The 18,880-nt window shown below is 48.0% G+C and overlaps 2 protein-coding genes and 1 long non-coding RNA gene across 9 annotated transcripts in view; 2 read left to right on the forward strand and 1 right to left on the reverse strand.

Moving 5' to 3' along the window:
- Positions 1-520: 520 nt before the first annotated feature.
- Positions 521-17,385, reverse strand: RFLNA (refilin A). Of its 2 annotated transcripts, XM_086855263.1 has the most exons (4): positions 17,216-17,385; positions 16,388-16,599; positions 7,561-7,670; positions 521-5,879 (listed from the first exon to the last, which is right to left on the reverse strand). In XM_086855263.1, exons 2-4 carry the CDS (start codon positions 16,595-16,597, stop codon positions 5,546-5,548), a joined length of 654 nt encoding a protein of 217 aa, XP_086711389.1. In that variant the 5' UTR covers positions 16,598-16,599; positions 17,216-17,385; the 3' UTR covers positions 521-5,545. The 2 variants fall into 2 exon arrangements, with proteins under 2 accessions (XP_086711389.1, XP_086711388.1); XM_086855262.1 differs by lacking the exon at positions 17,216-17,385 and having other exon boundaries at positions 16,388-16,795.
- Positions 5,875-15,563, forward strand: LOC111936353 (uncharacterized). The gene is made up of 7 exons (XR_015277608.1): positions 5,875-6,502; positions 6,999-7,298; positions 7,577-7,820; positions 10,517-10,627; positions 11,915-12,059; positions 12,693-12,850; positions 14,966-15,563. It is a non-coding gene; the product is annotated as an uncharacterized LOC111936353 (long non-coding RNA).
- Positions 16,225-18,880, forward strand: part of CCDC92 (coiled-coil domain containing 92) — a 116,141-nt gene continuing 113,485 nt past the window's right edge. Inside the window, exons 1-2 of one of the 6 annotated variants that reach the window (XM_086855251.1) lie at positions 16,225-16,585; positions 17,692-18,871. The gene's annotated coding sequence lies outside the window, so the exon portion shown is untranslated. Of the gene's footprint in view, positions 16,586-16,929; positions 18,872-18,880 lie in introns of those variants that run through there. The other 5 variants (XM_086855250.1, XM_086855256.1, XM_086855252.1 and 2 more) reach the window with 5 other exon arrangements.

Genomic DNA, 18,880 nt, shown 5'->3' on the forward strand with positions numbered 1-18,880 from the left:
GGCTTTAAAATGCACCTCATGGCCAGGCAGGGCTTTAGCCCCAGTGCAGCTCATCCACCATCGTGATTTGGGAAGCCAGGACACAGGAGGGATCCCAGTAGTGCACTAGAATGTGGATACTTGGATATGAAATAAGCATTGTGTGGGTTCTTCCTGCCTTTGAAGGCCATGGAAAAGCTGGGAGAGGAGATCCAACACCAAGGCTTCGTAGCTGGGTAGAACAAGATTAAGATGAAGAAGGAAATTTAGAGCAAAGAAATGTTTCAATTTGACAACCAAGGAAATCCTGAAAAGCAAAACTGCCCTGAGAGCTCCTCCTCAGCTTTTCAGCTTTCCCTGGGCACACAGAGCAGGGTTTGCACATCACAGCACTCACTGACTGTGCCACAGCCACGGGAGCTGGGCTGAAATCCACAGGAAGGGATGGACACACCAGAAATGTTCCCTCTGGATGCAAAAAGGGCATTAGGCACCAAGTAAAGGGATATGGAAGAGGAAGGAAACTCTGCATACATCAGCATGAGGGTTTGAGCATTTTATTATGATATATAAATTTTGTCTTCTTAAATTACTCTATGAGTTGAACAGAAAGGAATTATGGTGGAGGAAGGAATATACAAAAATAAAAGGATATTGTGAGCTACTGCATCACCACATATACAACAGTAAAGTACTTTACAAGCACTTAGAGAATCAAACTTACAAAAATAAAAATATGACACATCCTTATGGATTTCCACCACTTATAAGTTCTCTTCTTCCTTCTCTAACCTTCAGACACCTTTCAATCCCATCCTCAGGTCACAATTCACGTGGTAGGATACTTTGCTCATTTTGATGGCCATTACAGTATCTGAAAAAGAATTAGTGCCTCCCAAGACTTATAAAATCTAATGGTTATAGAGCTTTAGGGGAGATGTTCAGAACAGATCAATTTGTGAGTGATCAGGTGATCCTCAGGGAGCAGACTTTATCTGGCAGTGAAAATCTGAATATCCCACACGAAGATCCATCATGCCCTATAAAGCATTCCCCCATCTCCACAGAGGCACAGCTCTGTGCATGTTTGATACACACAGAAAGTGCCTCATGAGCCTGGGGAATGCTGGTGCTCACAGACTTCAGCAGGACTGAATGACTGTGATGGAGGATGGGTCTGATTTTGTTTCAGCTCTAAAAAAGGCAAAGATGCCTTCTGCTATAGGAAAAGAGGCAGGTTAAAACCACAATGCCTAAATATCCTAGCTCACAGTGTTCACACACAGAACCATTCACCTCTATGTCAGACTCACGCAGTCTTTAGTCTTCGGTTTGCTCTACAAAGTCTTTTTTGCACATCAGCCTTCTGGTGACCTTTCCCATTTTTTTTTTAAGACACACTCAACATAAATAGTAAATAGCATTCACTTCTCTGACCAGCAGCTCACTCAAACACTGCTTTCAACACCCAAACACCATTTCAACAGTCTCAGAAAGTTTGCACCCAGGGTGCAAATCTGTCTGTATTTCACATTGAGGAAAGTAGAGCTGGCTTAGGAAGGAAAAAAAAAAAAAAGAAAAAGGCAAAAACTAAAGCAGTAAACTTTTGGTCAAAGTTGTTCTCTGCAGTTTGTGCAATGTATTCCACAGCTTCTGAAAGTTCAGTATTTGGTTAGGATTTCATCTTTTTGGCCCCAAATGCAATGACAGCAATGCAGGCAGACCAGACATGAGCATGCTCTGTTGCATTCCAGGGCAAGAGAATCATAGGGATGAAGGGGAGAGAGACCCCCCCTCACCTTTGAGAGAGGGACTTTCCATATTATAAAAAGCAATCTTCACCTCATCAAGAAAGATAAAGGCAGTGTCTGACATTACCCATCAGGCTTGCAGAGCTGTGGGCAACATACACATCAGGATCCTGGGGAGAATAGTGTAGCCACAGTCCCAGCTGTTGAAGGAAACTCACTTTTCCATGGTCTAAATTTATCATCTGTATCTTTGAGAAAATATACAGGGACAAAGATCTGTTGGGCGAGATTAACAACGCTCCATTTAAAAGAAAAGCACCTCCCTAGTGGGACTAATTGTTCCTTTTGGATGTACAAACACTCTACAGGTATGGCACAAGGCACTTCTTGGCTGCCCAGAGTGATTCTTCATTGGCAACACAAAAACACAATTCAGTTTCTGGTGTTTAAGCAAACCAAAAAAAGTCATCGCTTTTCTCAGTCATGAGTAAGATGAACTTTGGCTTTTGGCTTTTCTACCCCTTCCTATCCCAGCCCAACAAGCCACAGGGATGGAAGCAGCAGGGACAGAGTGGGCAGGCAGGTTGGGATGTGTGCCCAGGCAAAGGTGAAGACTTGACCCTCTGTGCTTTCCTTGACCTCAGGAAAAACAAAGTCCCTTTCCAACTTTCCAGCTTTTGCTGAGAAGAAAAGCAGCTTGTGGTGCACCCATGGGAGATACCATATAACAAGGGATTTTTCAGAAATTTCTCCAGATCTCAGGCACTTGGCAATGTCCCAGTTTGGATGTGATCCAGGGTGATAGTCCAACCATAGCCACCGTGGCTACACAGCTCAAAATGTGTTCAGCAGCCTAGAAACCCAAGCTGCTTTCTATCTCCTTTTTTTACCCCTAACATGGCAAGATCAGAAAAGCTGCTTAAACTCAAAAGAACAGGAGCATGTTAGGTCACTTCTAGTGTATTTGCAGAGAAAACAAAGCATGAAGCTTCAAAGAGGTCTGGGCTGGGTGTGTGGGATGCTCCAGTGCCAAGGATGCAGCCCTGCACTGCACCCTCCCAGGGTCCCATCCACCTGTGAGACTGCCTCAGCAGCTCCTCTCCCTGTGTGGTGAAAGTCCAGGTTGAGGCTCAGTCTCTCTGCTGGATTTGTATTTGCACACTAGGTTTTTTTGGCTTGCTTAACTTACTGTTGCAGCTGATATTTAGGAAACAGAACAGTGGACAGAGTGGGCAGAAACCTGCAGCTTGTCATGATGAAAGGGATTTTTCCAGGGAAAACCTGTCCTGCTTAAAGACCAGCATGATCAAGAACAGCAGCTCTGTGCTTGAAGCAGGGGAATAATCCAGCTGTTAAAAGGAGCAAAGCCCAATGTGTGGTCAGAACAGGGAGAGTCTGGCATCCCCTCAGCTCTGAGGTCAGCCTGTCTCTATCAGTCCACTCTGTCATTGTGCAGAGATCTCCTGGGTGTGAGTACTGGCCTTGCTTTTGGACCTGGATTACACTGCTGTCAGCTTGGGAACCTTCCCCTTGGCAGAATCTCAGGGATGCAGGGCCCTCCACGTGTGCCCAGGGAGGCAGAGGGGTATTTCCCCTGCTCCCAAGGCTTGCTCAGCAGCCTGTGGCCAGCGGGACAGACCTCAAGATGAACTAGCACAGAAGTGCCATCACCAGCCTCACCACACTGGGACCGCTTTCACCCAAACGCCAACTCCCTGCTGCCTAAGCCAGCTCTCCTGTTTGCTGGAGCCCTGGGGAGAAGCGTTGCTTCAGGCATAATAATCCCTCTGGAGGCACATGCTGCTTTTCCAGGCTTTGATGCTGACAGACAGTGACAGCAGAATCTGACCAATAACAAATATAATCCTTGTTTGTGTTGCTGTAAAGAATTCAACAGTAGGTGGAAGCCTTGGAAATCCTTTGAGAGGTTTCTTCCTACCAAGTCCTAACTCCCAGTAGAGAGGCAGAGTTCAGCACTGCCATAAAACACATCTTTCAGCACTAATGATGCCTCAGCTGTCAGGATTGAAGTTTGTATTTAAAGACTTTATATTTACCTCTGGTGGAAAAACTGCTACATTTTAAACAATAGAACTCTGTTTCATAAAGGTCACAGTTCTGGTCACATTTACCAACTGCTCTTTGAAACTGATGGAAAAAGTATCTTTATATGTCACTAATTTTATTATTTTTTCAAGTTTTTCAGACTTTTTTTTTTAATCTCAGTGGGTTTGTGCGTCAACTGTTCTGGGCAATCAGCTATGTCTTGTTGACATTGTTAATAGGCTTTCTGACTTGGCTGCTCAGCTGTGTTCTGAAATAACTCCATCAGACTCACAGCAAGTCAGGAACAAAATGGAAAGTTTAGAAGAGAGAAAGCTGGAAATTAATTTCCGGAGCTGTGTGGTTATTTCTAAGTCTGAGCAGCATGCAAAAATTCTTGGTAAGATTTTTGGAGACAATTCCCTGCTATTTTCAAAAGTTATATGTTTGTGGGAATCCAGACTCTTGCAGATTTTCAGCAAGAGACCAAAGTGAAGATATACCAGGAGATGGGATTAATGAGTGAGGAATATTTTACCTTAGGATGGCTGCACTGGCTCCTGCTCACTGTTTCTTTGTCTTTTGCAGACAATTCAGCTGCTTGCAAAGTACCTGTTTCTAGTGCTATAGCCTGGCTAATTAAGGAAAACCTGGATGAGATTTGGGCTCCTCAATCCTTCAAGCTATGCACGGAGAAAGTTTGGCTGCTCCTCTACAGGCAGAAAAGCTGCCCATGCCACAACTATGAAAATTATTGAGAGGGTGAGTTAACCCTGCCCTGGCTTCAAAAAAGCCAGAGAGCATCTTCCTGCTCTACACTCCTCTCTTCAATACAGCCACACCCTGAAACTCAGAAGGGCTGCTAGTGCACACAGATCCCTTAAATAAGGTGTTAGAGGCAGTGAACAGCATAGCACACTTGGTCTGACAATACTTTTGATAAAAGGGCACTGGGCTCCTGAATCTCTCAGTCACTTTTAAAAACTTGCCCTTCAGCTGTTCATTTTCCTTAGCCTCCCTACTTACTCCTGGCTGGGCTCACAGAAGATGTGTCTGTGCATCAGAGCAGGCCTTTCTCCCATCTCCTGGCTGTGCTGTGCCTTGCTATGGTATACAAACATCCAGCTGCTTGCAAGAGCTGGGGAACCTGTTTAAATCCTTTTTTTCTTGGGATGACAGTCTCCACTCCTTTCAGGAAGTGGGGTGACTGCAGTGCTGTAATAGGGCAGCTCTCACTCAGATGAGCTGTTGGAGCAAGCTGTGATGTACTGGTACGAATAACCACCTCCTCTGCATTTCAGCTCTGAAAGAGATCTGGCCTGGGGTGGGCTGGGCTGACCAGACGCTGGCTCTGTAGTTGGTCTTCCCTTTGCAGGGACCAAAATAGCTCTGAAGCTTACAGTGACTCTCACCTATGTGCTAGACGAGACCTACAGAGCTCACAAGGCATCATTCTGCTATGGGTAACAGGGTCCTTTGTCATCTTGATTTCATCTAAACTCAAGCCAAAAATAGATATGCTCGGGGAAAAAAAACCAAAACCAAACCCCAAAATAAAATCCAGATCACGAATGTCAGGAACGTCGCAAAGTACAAGCCAGCCTCTCACTGATCAAAACCATCCTGTGCCCTTCAAGCCTCCTCCCAGCCAGTTCAGCCTCGCCCCAGAGCTGTTCTGCAGCCATGAATATTCAGTTGCCACCGAGCAAGGCCCGGGCAGAGCGAAGGCCGCGGCCTCCCGGGGGTCGCGCGGTTGCCAGCGGCGGGGCGGATCAGAGGCTCTCGCTGTACATGACGCACGGGTTGGTTTCCTCGCAGAGTTCCAGCTGCACGCTGGAAGCAAACCAGCGCTTGGCACAACCCAAGCTGTAGTTGAGGGTGGTCCGGTAAATGTTCTTGGCACGTTTAGGGAAAATGATGGTCGTGCTCTGAAACCTCACCGGCTTCTGGCGGGGCTCGAAGATCAGCTGGGACTTGTAGTTCCGCCAGGTGCAGTTGGGAGCGGCGATGATGGTCTCGCTGTAGGTGGTGACGGTGGGGATGGGGCCATAGAAGATGTCATCCCGATAGTGCTTCTCCGAGTCGTACTTCACCTCGGAATTGCACCTACGGAGGACAGACAGCAAGGTATGAGGAGCACAGCCCAGGCAGCAAAGGAGGAAAGACAGGCAGGACTCTTCTCTAACCCTTCGAAGCTGGCAGCATTTACCACCTCTTACTGCACAGACACTGGGGCAGATGCCAACTCCACAATCCAAAGCCTGGATGAGCCTTCCTAGAAGAGTACTCTGTCCTGCTGGGGAATCTTGTTGGAACCCCACTGTGAATCCATCCTGGCATTTCTGCAGTGTGGTCACACCAGGGCAGGAAACACCCTTGTTGCACAGGCTGCAAGCAATGCTCTTCTTCCTCTGGTTTTCTCCATGGGTCCCACTGGGGCCTCAGCTCAGCCCTGAGAGCTACACTGGAGGCAGACAAACACCCTGTAATGGACCTGTCAAGGCTGTTCGTCTTTATTCTCAATACCACCTTGCTGTCATTGAACAAAGATGCCCAAACCAGCTAAAATCTGAGTGCTGGGAGATGAGGTTGCTTGTTGGAACCTACAAAAAAAACCAATGCTGAAAGAGCAGGTAAAGCAAATGGATATTGTGGGCTATGGCTGCCCAGCCACTGGTGTCAAAAAGACCTGGCCACCTGAACTGCCAATAGATGAAGAACCACAAAAGGTAAGATGTCACGGCCCTGCCTTTTTTCTGCAGTCGTCCAGAAAGGATGTGCAGACACCGGGCCAGAAAAAGGGCTTTTTCTGCAATCCCTAGCCATGGAGAACAGCAGGATTTCCACTGGTTTTCCCTGCTCCCCAAACGTTCCTCCAGCAATCAGCAGCCAAGGAATGTGCAGCTCCACGTAAAAAAGATTAAAAGCTGGGTGTGTGCTTGTCATTACCTCCACCCAGAGGGGGGCTGACTGATTGTGCAGCGTGTGTAATCTGAGCTGCTGTAATGTATTTTGCACAGCTAGGGTGTAAGCAAGTCATTCAGCACACATAAAACAAGACTCCGATGTAATCGCCATAAAAACATGCCCGCTGGCAGTTCCTCAGCCAGCAGCTATTTACTGGGGTACATTTCCAGAGAGACTTTAGCATAGGTTTGAGGGGGTTTACAATCCTCCCACTGTCCCTGCCCCAAGCTGTGTGTAAGTGTTCCATGCTGTTTGCAGGGTACATTCCACATCAGCAAAAGAGCAAAAGAAGAGCAAAGACCAACATTTATCCATCGGCCACAGCACCAGCCCCACAGGAGGGCAGAACATCTCCGTCACTGGCTTGAGGGACCATCTCCTCACACGGAGGAGCTCATTCAGTCTCTGTGGGATGTCTAATGTTGGTTTCTCTGTGGCAAGAGTGAACAAAAACAGGTGGCAATTAGAAGGGTGTTGCTTCTTCTGAAGATACAAGTCATCTGGGAACAGTATGAAGACCATCAGATTACTTAGTGGAAGCCATCAAGCCCACAGATGGTAATGGTTTTCTCTCATAGCCTTGGATTTTAGCTGGCCTTGGAAGGAAAGCTGCCTTCTGTTAAAACTCCCTCCAGTTCTTGCCTCCTCCCCTCTGCCTGTGCTGCTATCAGTGGCTTTAATTCAGGAATTACCCTCCCACCTGTCCTTCCCTTTCCACCAAAATAACCATGACTCCTATTTGTAAACACATTTTAATTTTTGGCAGAAGCACCAGAAAAAAGACAGAAATCCCCATCTACCCACCCAATCCCATCTGTACCTGATTTCCTGCACAGGCTCAGGGTTGACCTCAATGCTTTCTCCAAAAAACACCGGGTACATTCGAGGCCTTATCTCTGGCATGGACGGGTTCAGGAGCAGATAAGGCATCTGCAGGGAAGGAGAACACAGCAAGTGTTGGCACACGACAGATGGGGCTGGCACAGTTCATAACATGCTGTGGCTGGCAGCTGAGCAGCCTAACACACCTGGACTGTCCTCGCCTACCAACGCCTCCCTCTGCCCCAGCACACCTCCCAGGTACGTGACTGTGCCCACATCTCTGTCACTTCATGCTGCAGTATCTGTTTGTCAAAATTTAATCTTGCCTTTCCTTCTTCCTTTCTTGTTTCTCATAGGAATTGCAATTGTTTTCAAGTTTTCTTTAGCTTTGATATTGCCTTTACTGCTTACTCTTTCTAAAACTTAAGAAGTCAAGTCTTAGAATGTCGAAGTCAAATCAAGACTTTGAGTAAAGTGATTCAAAATGTGTCAGCATGGAAGAGTGCTCCATGCCTGACCTAAGAGCAATAGGGCCTAAAGCTGCTGACTTGAAGGATGTAGGTCTACTGAAGTGAGAGGTGTGTATGTATTTTTATATGTTATGTACATACAAATATGTACATAAAATCATGTATCCCTTGCAACAATCCAGCAGAGGAAGTGACAGACTTGTTGTTCCTGAAGTCTACGTGCCAAAAATGTCTCTTGTGCTCCAAAGGACATTCTTGTTAACCATAAAACTGAGGGTGGGGTGAGACACTGAGGCACCTTGTGGCCTCTGCAATGCAGGAAGCCAGTTGCAAGCCAGGACTTAATAATGAATGGAGCAGCTCCAACTCAGGACACCAAAAACTGGATTTTAAATACTGACTGCACCGTGAACTTACTCTGACAAATTGTCACAGGCCAGCCTAGGCTCCTCTGCCCACCACTAAATTACTAATCCCACTTCTCTATACTGGAGTGCTCCTGAACACCAGTTCCCACATATGGAGATCCTGTGTCTGGTGCCTGGACCAAACCCAGCAGCTAATTCAACCTAATCCTGCCCTCCTGGAAAAATGTCACTGCAGGTTTCAGTCTCTGCCACTACTTTTCTGTCAGCAGATATTTATGACACACAGGGACACAGGATCTCTTTAAAGGAGATGGCTGGCAGCCTCTGTGCAGGGTCTGTAGATGGCTAGTTGAGTCTGCTTTCCTCTGCTGGTTTGGGCCTTCTGCCTCAAACTAAGACAAAAAATGTCACTGCTCCATCTGAATTTGCCAAATTCTGCGTCCCAAAGCCACAAATATGTTTCTTCTTTTCATACTGAAATACCCCTGCATTTTGCAACTGTGTAAAGTTGTACTATAAAGTAAAATGGCCAACTCCTCTTTGTGTTTGAGTATTTCTGTTCCATTGTCAAAACAGAACAGTATCTGCATAGTTATGGAAGGAAAAAAGAAACAAAATATATATGTTCACCCTCCCTAGCAAACACTGGCCAAAAGGCGAAGTTCATTCCTGAATTGCTTTCAACACTCTTGACAGGGGAGGGCAAGGGCAGTCTTTCTGGTCATAAATAAAGCTCTTTGCTTCTGAAATGTGAATTGTTTACATCAGTCAAGCCTCAGTTCACAAGGGTGCAGATGTCCAGCTTGTAACAGTCTGCACATGGCCAGAGCTCTTTCTAAAGACATTTTGTACATAAGAAGAGGTTCATTTTGGGTGCAGGAGTCAAACGCCATTTGCTCATGAGCTTTGTGAACAGCAGGCAGGCCGCCCTTTGGGGGTTCACCTGCAGAAGGATGTGGATTGAATGAACTGGTGAAGGAAACAAGGCTTGGGGATACGTGTCCCTCCTTTAAAGATGCAATTTCAAAGAAGTGCTTCCAGGCAAACAAGCCTTCACACTTCTTGCTAACAAATGCTGACACTAAGTGTGCTCAAACCATCCCCAGGACGCAGGAGATGTTATGAAGTCTTTCCTGTGGCTTAGCAGGAATATTGCTGGGGCATCTGGCCCCCAGCGTGTAGATGGGAAAAGCCTTCCCAGCCCGCTGAGCACCGGGAGTGCCGCTCGGTCAGAGCGTGGGCAGGGCGGCAATCGCGTCTGTGGAAAGCACAAGTCCCACAGCAGGGAACAGGAAACAAGAACACGCTGCAGAAACACCACCAGTGTGCACGGAGAGATGGAGGCGCTGGCATGCATCACCGACATCAATCAGAGTCAAAAATTTGCTGCTGAACTTGGTGAGAGCAGGATTAAGCATTCTCCAGGTTAGTTCTGGATGGGGTGGTGATGAGAGTATTTCCATTGTGGGTTACAGTTAACCTGCTCTGGGCAGGGAAGGGTGGCAAAAGGCATTTCACATGCTGTAGACAAGCACCAACCTCAGACCTGCAAGCTTGGCTTAGTTTAGAAAGCTGGAACAACTGTGAATATTGGGCAGGCCAAAGCCAGGATTTCTACTGCCTGTCAAGACCATTACAGACTCAGACCTCTCTTCTGTGAGCTGCTGCTGAAGTAACCTGGAATTCTGCACATGGAATATGTAAATAACTTACAAAGCATGGCCTAAAAATAGAGATCTCTAAGAGCCTGCAGGCTGCTCACCAAACAGCAACTGATTTGCTTGCACAGCATGAAGGGGTCACTAAACAGCAACCACAGGTTTCACACAGCAGCCACTGAAAGGCACTTCAGGTGACATTTTGTTTTCCCTCCAGTGATGTTCTGAAATGTCAGCTCCTGCAAGTCACCTGGAGCTGGGAAGCAAGGAATAGGGGATATGAGCTTTCCAAAAGATTTGTGTTTGGGCCTGAAATGTTATATGCTTGGCACATGTCAAAAGCTGGCTTTTTGGCAAGAGTTTGACACCAACTCCTTCCAATCTGCTTTAAGGAAGAAAAAAAAAAAAAGTTCTGCCTGTCAAAAAATACTGACTCAATTATTTTTCCTTTTGAACAGGAATGGCTGAAAGAAGAGGAGCACTGGACTGTTGAGCTCCCTTGAGAAAATGAGGATCCCTGGCTCGTTTCTAGGAATCACTTGGTGATCTCCAGACACTCCACAAATAAGGTAGGTTTCTGTTATCCTGCACTATGGATAGCCTGGCAGGGAGCAGAGCTTGCTGCGCACTCCTGGGGGTCACAGATGGTGAAGAGGAGAAGCCCAGATGACTTTAGACCAGTGTGTCCACGAGTGATCCACAGTCGAGGTCTGTCTATCCAAGGGTTGCTGTGCTGGAACGCTGCAGTGGGGACCTGATTCATCTGTCCCCAGTTACTGGAGCTGTGCTGGTACTTACCAGATGCAGCTTTGCAAAAACACCACAACCCTGTCATCTTTAAGGACAGAAGGAGTCTGGTAGGCAAGGAAGTTTGAGAAGATAAAATGAAAGATACCAGAGACATCAAAAAAGCAACTCCTATCAAGTTTACAACTTGATCCAAGGTGAATATTAGGCAGTAAATGAGCTATTATTTTTATTTCTCTTCCAGTACATAATTTGTGTCAACCAGCAAAGAGTTACAGTACTATTAAAAAGCTGAAGAGCTTTCTTGTTTGGCTGCATTTTTCCCTCTGCCTTAACTCTGATGCCTTTCAGGCATGTAACGGCCTGGGTAGCTAAACTCTGCTCTTTGCTAGTAGCAGATAGATAAACACAGATAAAATTGGTTGCTGAACAGAATTAAATCTACAGCTCAACGACAGCATTGACTGTTCCTCAGCTGCCAAATTCCAGGCAGCAAAGCAAGAAAAAGGAAAGGAAATTAACGTGACTTGAAATAAATAAACCCCCAAAACCTTTCCCCAGAGAGCACAAAGAACCAGAACTGACCGACTCCTTTTGCTATGGTGATTATATGGAAGGCACTAAGATGTGGCATTAGATCTCCAGGGACCGTAAGAGGAAACAGCTTTCCAAGTGTCAAGGCCACAAACAGGATACAGCTTCCCAAATTCCCAGCTCCTAACTTAGCTAGGGCATAAGCAAATCTCTCACCACATTTTCCCACTATGGTAACATGTCAGGTCCATGAAAATGTCACTTTACTCAGCTGTTATTTACAGCTATAATGAAAGATCTGGCTGAGTTATTTGACACACATCTACATTCTCCGCTCTAGAAGATAAGCAATATTTGTTTAACAGACCATTTATTTTCCCAATATCTGCACGTATTGCACATTACGAGTAATTTATACTAGAGCCGGATGAGATTATATTGGGAGGTGATAACAGTAAATGCAAACCTCAGGTAGAAAGCAGGGCTTTATTATTTCAAAGAATTACATCCTTCCTGCTTATCTACTTCTTTTATTTCAAGTGGGAAATGCATGCTGCTTTGCTTATTGTCCACAGGGTTACATAGGGACACAATGGAAATTCAACAGCTAGAAGACATCACCCTCAATGTCTTTCATCAGAGCCACACTTTTCAGAGCAGATGATGAGATCCTGGTGCCTGTTTCCCTGATCTGCCCAGAAGGGACATATGTCAGATGAGGTGAGGCAGATCAAGTGAGGCCCAGAGCCATTCCCTATCCTTCAGCAAGGAGGAAGAGGAGCGGGTGCATATCCAGAACTGGATAGGGCTGAGGGACAGGGAACAGCCAGGTGGGATTAGCCTTTGCCAGGAGAGGACACAGGCATGGAACTGAAGCTGAGGGAATTCCTGCAGGATCCAGCCCTATGGGAGTGGCTCAGAAGTGGGTCAGGATGCCAGGCTGCCAACAAGCCCTGAGGCAAACCCTGCTGCGGTGCCAGATGGGTGCCTTGCTCCCCAAACCAGCCTGGGGCTTCCCCAGAGCTGCCTGGACCCACGTGGCCTTGGGAGTCACGTCCCCTGCCTCGTGTGTGGGCTGCAAGCTGGCTCAGGTCAGGGTGCTGGGCTTCCCTCTCACGTGTGCTTTCACTGTAGGTGTTGGCAGATATGGAAATTATGTATGGAAAACTTTTGATGGCCATGCTCCCCACCCAGTCCCTACAAGACATTCCTGAGGCACTTACAGTGCAGGACAAGATGGTGGCTCTGTGACCCGAGGGGTCTTCAAAATGCTGCATGTCAGGAAGAGATGTTCTGGGTTTTTTGGTTTTGTGTTTGTTTTGTTTTTTTTAATATGAGCCATTAATCCAACAGGGTTGGCACAAATGCTGACTTGGACCATGGTGCTGGGACCTCATTGTTGTCTGTGGAGGCTGTGCCAAGGGGTAACATCTCTTTCTCCGTATTTGAGATGAAGCTGGAATCTCCTCCCACCACCCAAGAGTGATTCTGAATCATTCTTGCTGCTGAATGTAAGTAGAAATTCCCCACAGCTGATTCACTGGGATACAGTCCCACAGAAGTCAGTGCTCACTGAGGCAGGCTGAGTGCACAAACACTTAAATCTTACAAAGTAAAAGGAAGTCACTGCAGTGGGAAAAGCTTCTTTCACTGTTGGGAAGGAACATAAAATCTGCTGCTTCAAGAAGGCACAATGGATAGTTCTGCAGATGAATGTGAGCTTGATGTCCCCTGATATCCATTAGGAGCTGTGTGACGAATGCAAAGCACTTATTTCAGCACAGTCCAAAAGCAGTTCTAGCCTAAATCTCTATCCCAGGGCAAGAACTACAGGGAAAACTCTAAGCAGATATGGGTACTTTGATGTCATTTCATTCCCCGTGCTTTCAGCAACTGCTTCTTTGTGCATATTATTAGGGATTTATTTTGTTGTACTTCTGTTCCTTATGACCCAGCTTTACAGATACAGTCTAGAGAATTCAGTAACCCAAGTCGTAAGAATCAATTTAATAATGTTTCAGATTTAAAAGGCAGAACTAGGTAAAAGTCACCTTCTATTTTCCTTAGGATATTTGCACTTAAGCAAAAAACACTTGACAAATTCCCTACATGGACTTTATTTGAAGAAATAAAAGCCAATTTATCCTGCACTACAAGTAAAATAAAATAAAATAAAAAAAGGCCCTAAATGGTGTTGAACTTGTGGTATTTATGACTCTGGCCCTAAATTGCCTTTCATATTTTCTTGGATCCCAAAGCTGTTCCCAAATTGGCTGGTTAAATGTGAATAAATGGTGCATTGTCTTTGAAACAAAGTTGTGCTTATTAAAGAGCGGAGAGTTTACTTTTTCAGAGTCACAGTTAATAACACAGAGCAGAGAGAGCACAGATTTTACACACAAGAAAGTCTTCGATAAGGGCATGCAATCTCCTTTTAGTCTGTATGAGAAGGGCTGTCCTAAAGCAGAAAAATTTTGTAACATATTTGTGAAGCTGGAGCAAAATGCAGAAGAATGCAACTGGGTTCAGACTGGTGGTTTGATAGTTCTGCAGCAAAGAAAAGTATGACACACTTCACTCTGATCTGGAATGTTGTCTCTTTCACCTGACAGCAATTTATTAAATGTACTTACTAGAACCTTGGCTGTTGGTGATTGAGCTTATATATGGTTTTATAGTATTCCAACACAAAGAGTGCAGGTTGTGTTCCTGGCTCCATCACGTTTATAAGCAAAACAAACACTAATATAACAGGCGATTAAAACCAGCATTTCTTGGTGTGCAAATAGCTGCAATTATTGATTTGCCAATTCTGCATGCTCTGATGAACAGCAGAGGAATAGACTTAAACAGAAGCACATTCATGGGTTGCATAACTCCTCATAGATCTGCAAGCCCTTGTAAAATGGCAAAATTAAAGCTAATTAGACACTGCAATTTAGAAGTATGAAGCAAGCAATGCTCTCCGTATTTTTACTGCTTTAATATCAGCTGCAAGTACAGTATTTGCACAGTGGAAATGAGAGGAAGCGAAACTCTCTGTAGTCAAATAGAGTGAAAATTCCTATTTACTTCATTATTTTGCAGTCAACCCAACAGAGTTAAAGAGCAGAGCCCAGCACCACTCCAAATAATACAGTCCAACTGATTTCAGCATTTGGACCCCTGCAACCTTCTGTACCTGTTAAGAGCACGGAATTCCATAAATTCCCAATGTATGGAACCCATACTCTAAGCAGGAGCCCGGGGTTACCCTTGCAATGTGATACAGAATTTGGAAACATCTACAGTGTGAGCTTTTCTGAAGTGTCTAAAATGTTCATGAGCGATCAAAACAATTGAAAAACTTAATTTTACTTTATACAGATCACAGGAATAACTTTTTTCCCCTGTAGGAGTCAAGCATTAAAATTCTCACTCCTAACAGCCCATGAACTGAAATAAATTTTCTCATGTTTTTTCTTCTTCGATATCTAAGGACTTTCTTGGATGGTGTGGTGGCCAACTGTCATATGACTGGATTGGAGACTGTCGCATCCCCGTTACAGGGTTTTTGCAGACACCTCCACCCCTGCTGTTTTCTGGTCCAGCAGCCTTCCCCATTCCTCCCCCATTTTATTTTACAGACACACAGCAACAGCCTGATCCTGCCAGCCGAATCAGAGGTGCGTGGGTAACTTTGTACAGAAACACTCCCATCGAGATGGCACACACGCCCAGGCATCTGCAGGTAGCGCTCCGTGTCAGGAACTGCGGCGTTAGCAGGTTTGAGATTTGACTGTCATAATAACACCTCACACCCTTTCCACTCTGAGGAGTTGTTGTTCATGGGGAAGGTTTTGGCATGTTCAGGAGTAAAAGGCAGTTTTCAGTAACATGCTCAAAAGGCCTTAGAACTTGAGAAAGTGCGTGAGGGTATGTGGAGTCATTGCAAAATGTCTCTGTGGGAAAGAAGTCTTTAAATTGTCACTAAACCATAGGTAGATAAATTTTTCTCATGGAAAGATTTTGCTGCAGTTTTCATTCCATATAGAAGCCAATTAACCACACTGAATACACCTACAAACATCTTTTATAAGTGTTTAAAAAAAAATTTTAAAGAGCCCTGGGGAAGAACTTTCATCATCCTTTAAAAAGCTCCACTACCCTTGCTTATGCTCTGAACGTTGTGTTTTAAAAATGAGTTTTATAGCTCAGGGATAGAAATAAACAAATAAAGCAAAATAATAGTCTTAATAAATCTACCCAAATCCTACTCCACATTCAACCACTTCACTGGCACTGCATCAGGCTGCCCGAGACCTGCAGCGCTCTGCCAGCTGTCTGAGCTTACAAACCACTACCCCCGGCTCTGTTCGGCCGCCAGCAGACAAACCTTTTGGACAGGCTCATGCCACAAAGCCCCTCTCCAGCAAAGGGCAGAGGCACACAGCCCTTCCCAGACCCTGTCCCGCAGAAACTCCCCCGACACGCATTCCTACCCTGCCCCAGCTAAAGGGCACTTTTGTCTTTTTTTGTGGGGCTTTTTTCCAGGGCTCCAGCAAACGTGGCTCCACGCTCCTCACAAACCAGATGTGGGATGCCAGGGTGTAATGATGGCTGGGAGCCAGACGCCCCTGCCTCGGTCCGGATGGATGCAGCTCCAACCTGTACCTATCAGAGCAGCGTCACTGAGAAACAATTACACTCTTCTGTTCCGAAGGTGGGCAGGGGAGTTTGGTTCAGACTTGGATTTCATTCCCACACCGTCGTTAGAGTTCACCCAGCCGAACTGCCAGCACTGTGAGCGTATCCAAAAACCCTGCCCGGCACTGGGCCAAGCTCTGCCTGGCACAGCAGCGGCGCTGCCAACACCGGACTGCGGCTGCCACGGGCAGCCCGGAGTGTCCCCGGCCGGCGAGGGAGGCACTGCGGCGGAACTCAGCCCAAGGCTGCCCAGGCTGTGGTCACAGGCGCCCTCCTGCCTGCCCCCCGCTCCGGGGCTCGGCCAGCCTTTCCCCCGCGGGGCCCGGAGAGGACAGAGCCCGGTGCCCGGGTTTGGCTCTTACCACTTTGCCGTCCTTGGCCTCTCGCCGGTGGCCCGGGGCCGGGGGTTCCGCACCGCCGCTGCCCCCTGCTCGGCCCTCACCGGGCGACAGGGAGTAGAAGGGGGGGCTGGGGCTGGGGGGCAGCCCCGAGTCCGGACTGTCCAGCAAGCCTTCCCGGCTCTTCTCCTTCAGGCTCTCGTCCATCCCTTGCAGCTGGAGGTGACCTACCATGTCTGGGGGACAGCGAGGGGGCCGCGGCGGGAGAAAATCCTCCAGCGCCGCCCGCCGCGGGGGGAGGGAAGGGGAAGGGAGCCCGGGGGGGCCCTCCTGAGTCCCGACCGCCGCTACCAGCCTGCCGGAGCCCGGTGCTGCGCGGGGCAGCGCCAGCATCAGCCAGACCGGGGTGTCCCGGCCGCCTCCCCTCCACCGGCCCTGGCCCTGCCCGCCCGGCCGCCCCCGCCCTCAGGCGTTCCCGGGGAAGGGAAGCGAAGCCCGATCCCCCCGCCCAGCCCCGCGGGGACCGGCCGAGTTCGCGCGGCAGCGCCCGGGGCGGCCCCGCCGGCAGGGAGCGCTGGGCGCGGCGGGGGACGGGACAGGGATGCACCGCGCTCGTCCACAGCCTGCGCCGCCCGCCGCCTCCCGGCGGCTCATTTATCCGGAGAGGGTGGGAGGGAGCCGGAGAGCGCCCTCCCCTTCCCCCGGCCCCCCAGCTCTGTCCCGGCCGCGCGGTCCCGGGCGCTTCCCAGGCACGGAGCGCGTTCGGCGCCGCCCGCCCGCCCTCTCCCTCATGAGGGGACGGGGCAGCCCCCGCGCACGGCCGGCCGGAGAGGGGTGTCCTCACACACCTACCCGTGGGTTGTGGCTGTCCTCTGCTCAGTCCCTTGCTGCTGTCCGAGTTTTCCCTCAGTTATGGTCCATTTTCCCCTCCGTTCGGATTTTTATTCTCCTTCGATCTCTGCACGCTCCGAGGCTGGGAAAGGGACCTCGCCACATACAACACACCGTCATCGCTGGGCCACAGCTTCCCCTCAGTGCAGTCCCAAGTTTTCCTGCACTCAGAGCTGATTTCCCCCTCAGTTCTGATTTTCATCATCCTTTCACCCTCACACCCTCAAAGTAGCCTTTCCCCTCCGTGTCGTGGCTAGTGGGCATGAGGGAAGAGACTTTCAAGAGCCATCTTCGCTTTGAGGTGGCAAAGGGCAGCCTCACCAAGGCAGCAGGTCACCATGGCAGTCTTGGCTACCGAGGTACACACACCTGCCATATCCCCTCACGACAGCCCTCACACCTCCTGCTCCCTCACGCCTCTTTCTTTGGCTCCACAGCTGCTGGTCCACAACCAAGGAGTCGGCCTCCCTATCCCAGCCATCGTGTGGTCAAGGCCTCTAGCTAGGAGGAGCAGCATATGCCAGAGGCACTGCCAGCAGAGAGGGGAATGGACAGTCCATATTAACCCTCAGGTTTCAGAGAAGCAGCAGTGGTTAAACAGGTCAGGCTGGCTGAAGCCAATATGGTCATTTGTTGCACAATAACCGGTTGAGGTTAATGTTACCTCGTCCACAGCTCCGGCTGTGTTTTTCTCATCATATTTTCTCTCTACATTGTCTAGATTGTGAGAAATCTGGGGCAAGCCCACTCATATGGCTCAGCTCAGTGGAGTTTTATTCATGGCAAATAGGTTTCCATGGGAAGCTATTGAAATCCAACTGGCCTTCTCTTGATCAGAGCTATTGGCCCAGCATCCAGTGGAATGAGACTGTGTCTGTCTGTGCTACAAATTGGACAAACACAATGCTTGTTGTGGCAACGAATGAATATGTCAGAGTTCTGATACTGTAATTAGTGATAAAGGCTTCACACCCAAACCACGAAGATGGTGCAAAGTTGGGTTGAACCTAAAAGTGCCCCCACTGCATCCTCCTGAGGGAGCAGATCCCACTGTAGGGTGGTGAAGCTGGATTTGTTTAGATGTGTTCTTGCTCAAATCAAAAGGAAATTTGGCTAAGGATGCCTAAATCCACCTTTGAAATGAGGGGCCCTCCTCAGTGTGACTGAAGTGATTTGTATGCACCGAGCTGTGCAGAGGAATGTCACTGATTTGTAAATGTCAAACAGGCACCGAGCAGCCCACACACGAACCTCAGTGAATTCTTACCTCTGACCCGTTCGTCGGCTCCAGCAGCTGCACAGGCGGATTTAGAGCCCCTTACTGTAAGGGCTCTCATGTCTCACACAGGCTATGGCTGATCTGAAAATGTCAAAGGGGACTGACGGTCAAAATTTCCATAAATTAGTCCCTGGCTTGCTACCTATCACATAATAGGATTCTCTGGCCAGTTAACACTGTGAAGTCAGGCATTCAGCCCAGCAGTTCCCCTGCAGCCCAGTTCCCGTGCCCCTCTCCTAAACTGGCTCAAGACCATGTGTGCAAGGGGAAGGAGTGTCTTCAGAACTGCTTTCCTCCTCGGAGAAAAAAGGAGCAGGACAAAGAGACACTGGGCAGGGGTGAGTACA

Source organism: Cyanistes caeruleus, chromosome 18 (genome assembly GCF_971803275.1).
Source record: "Cyanistes caeruleus chromosome 18, bCyaCae1.hap1.1, whole genome shotgun sequence".
Taxonomy (NCBI): domain Eukaryota; kingdom Metazoa; phylum Chordata; class Aves; order Passeriformes; family Paridae; genus Cyanistes; species Cyanistes caeruleus.

Coding starts and splice junctions, on each gene's coding strand:
- RFLNA (XM_086855262.1), bottom strand. CDS start 16,756: ATGCTGGCGCTGCCCCGCGCAGCACCGGGCTCCGGCAGGCTGGTAGCG. Junction 7,671..16,387: donor AGGCCAAGGACGGCAAAGTG/GTAAGAGCCAAA, acceptor CCTTCCCTGCAG/ATGCCTTATCTGCTCCTGAA. Junction 5,880..7,560: donor GAGCCTGTGCAGGAAATCAG/GTACAGATGGGA, acceptor TGTCCTCCGTAG/GTGCAATTCCGAGGTGAAGT.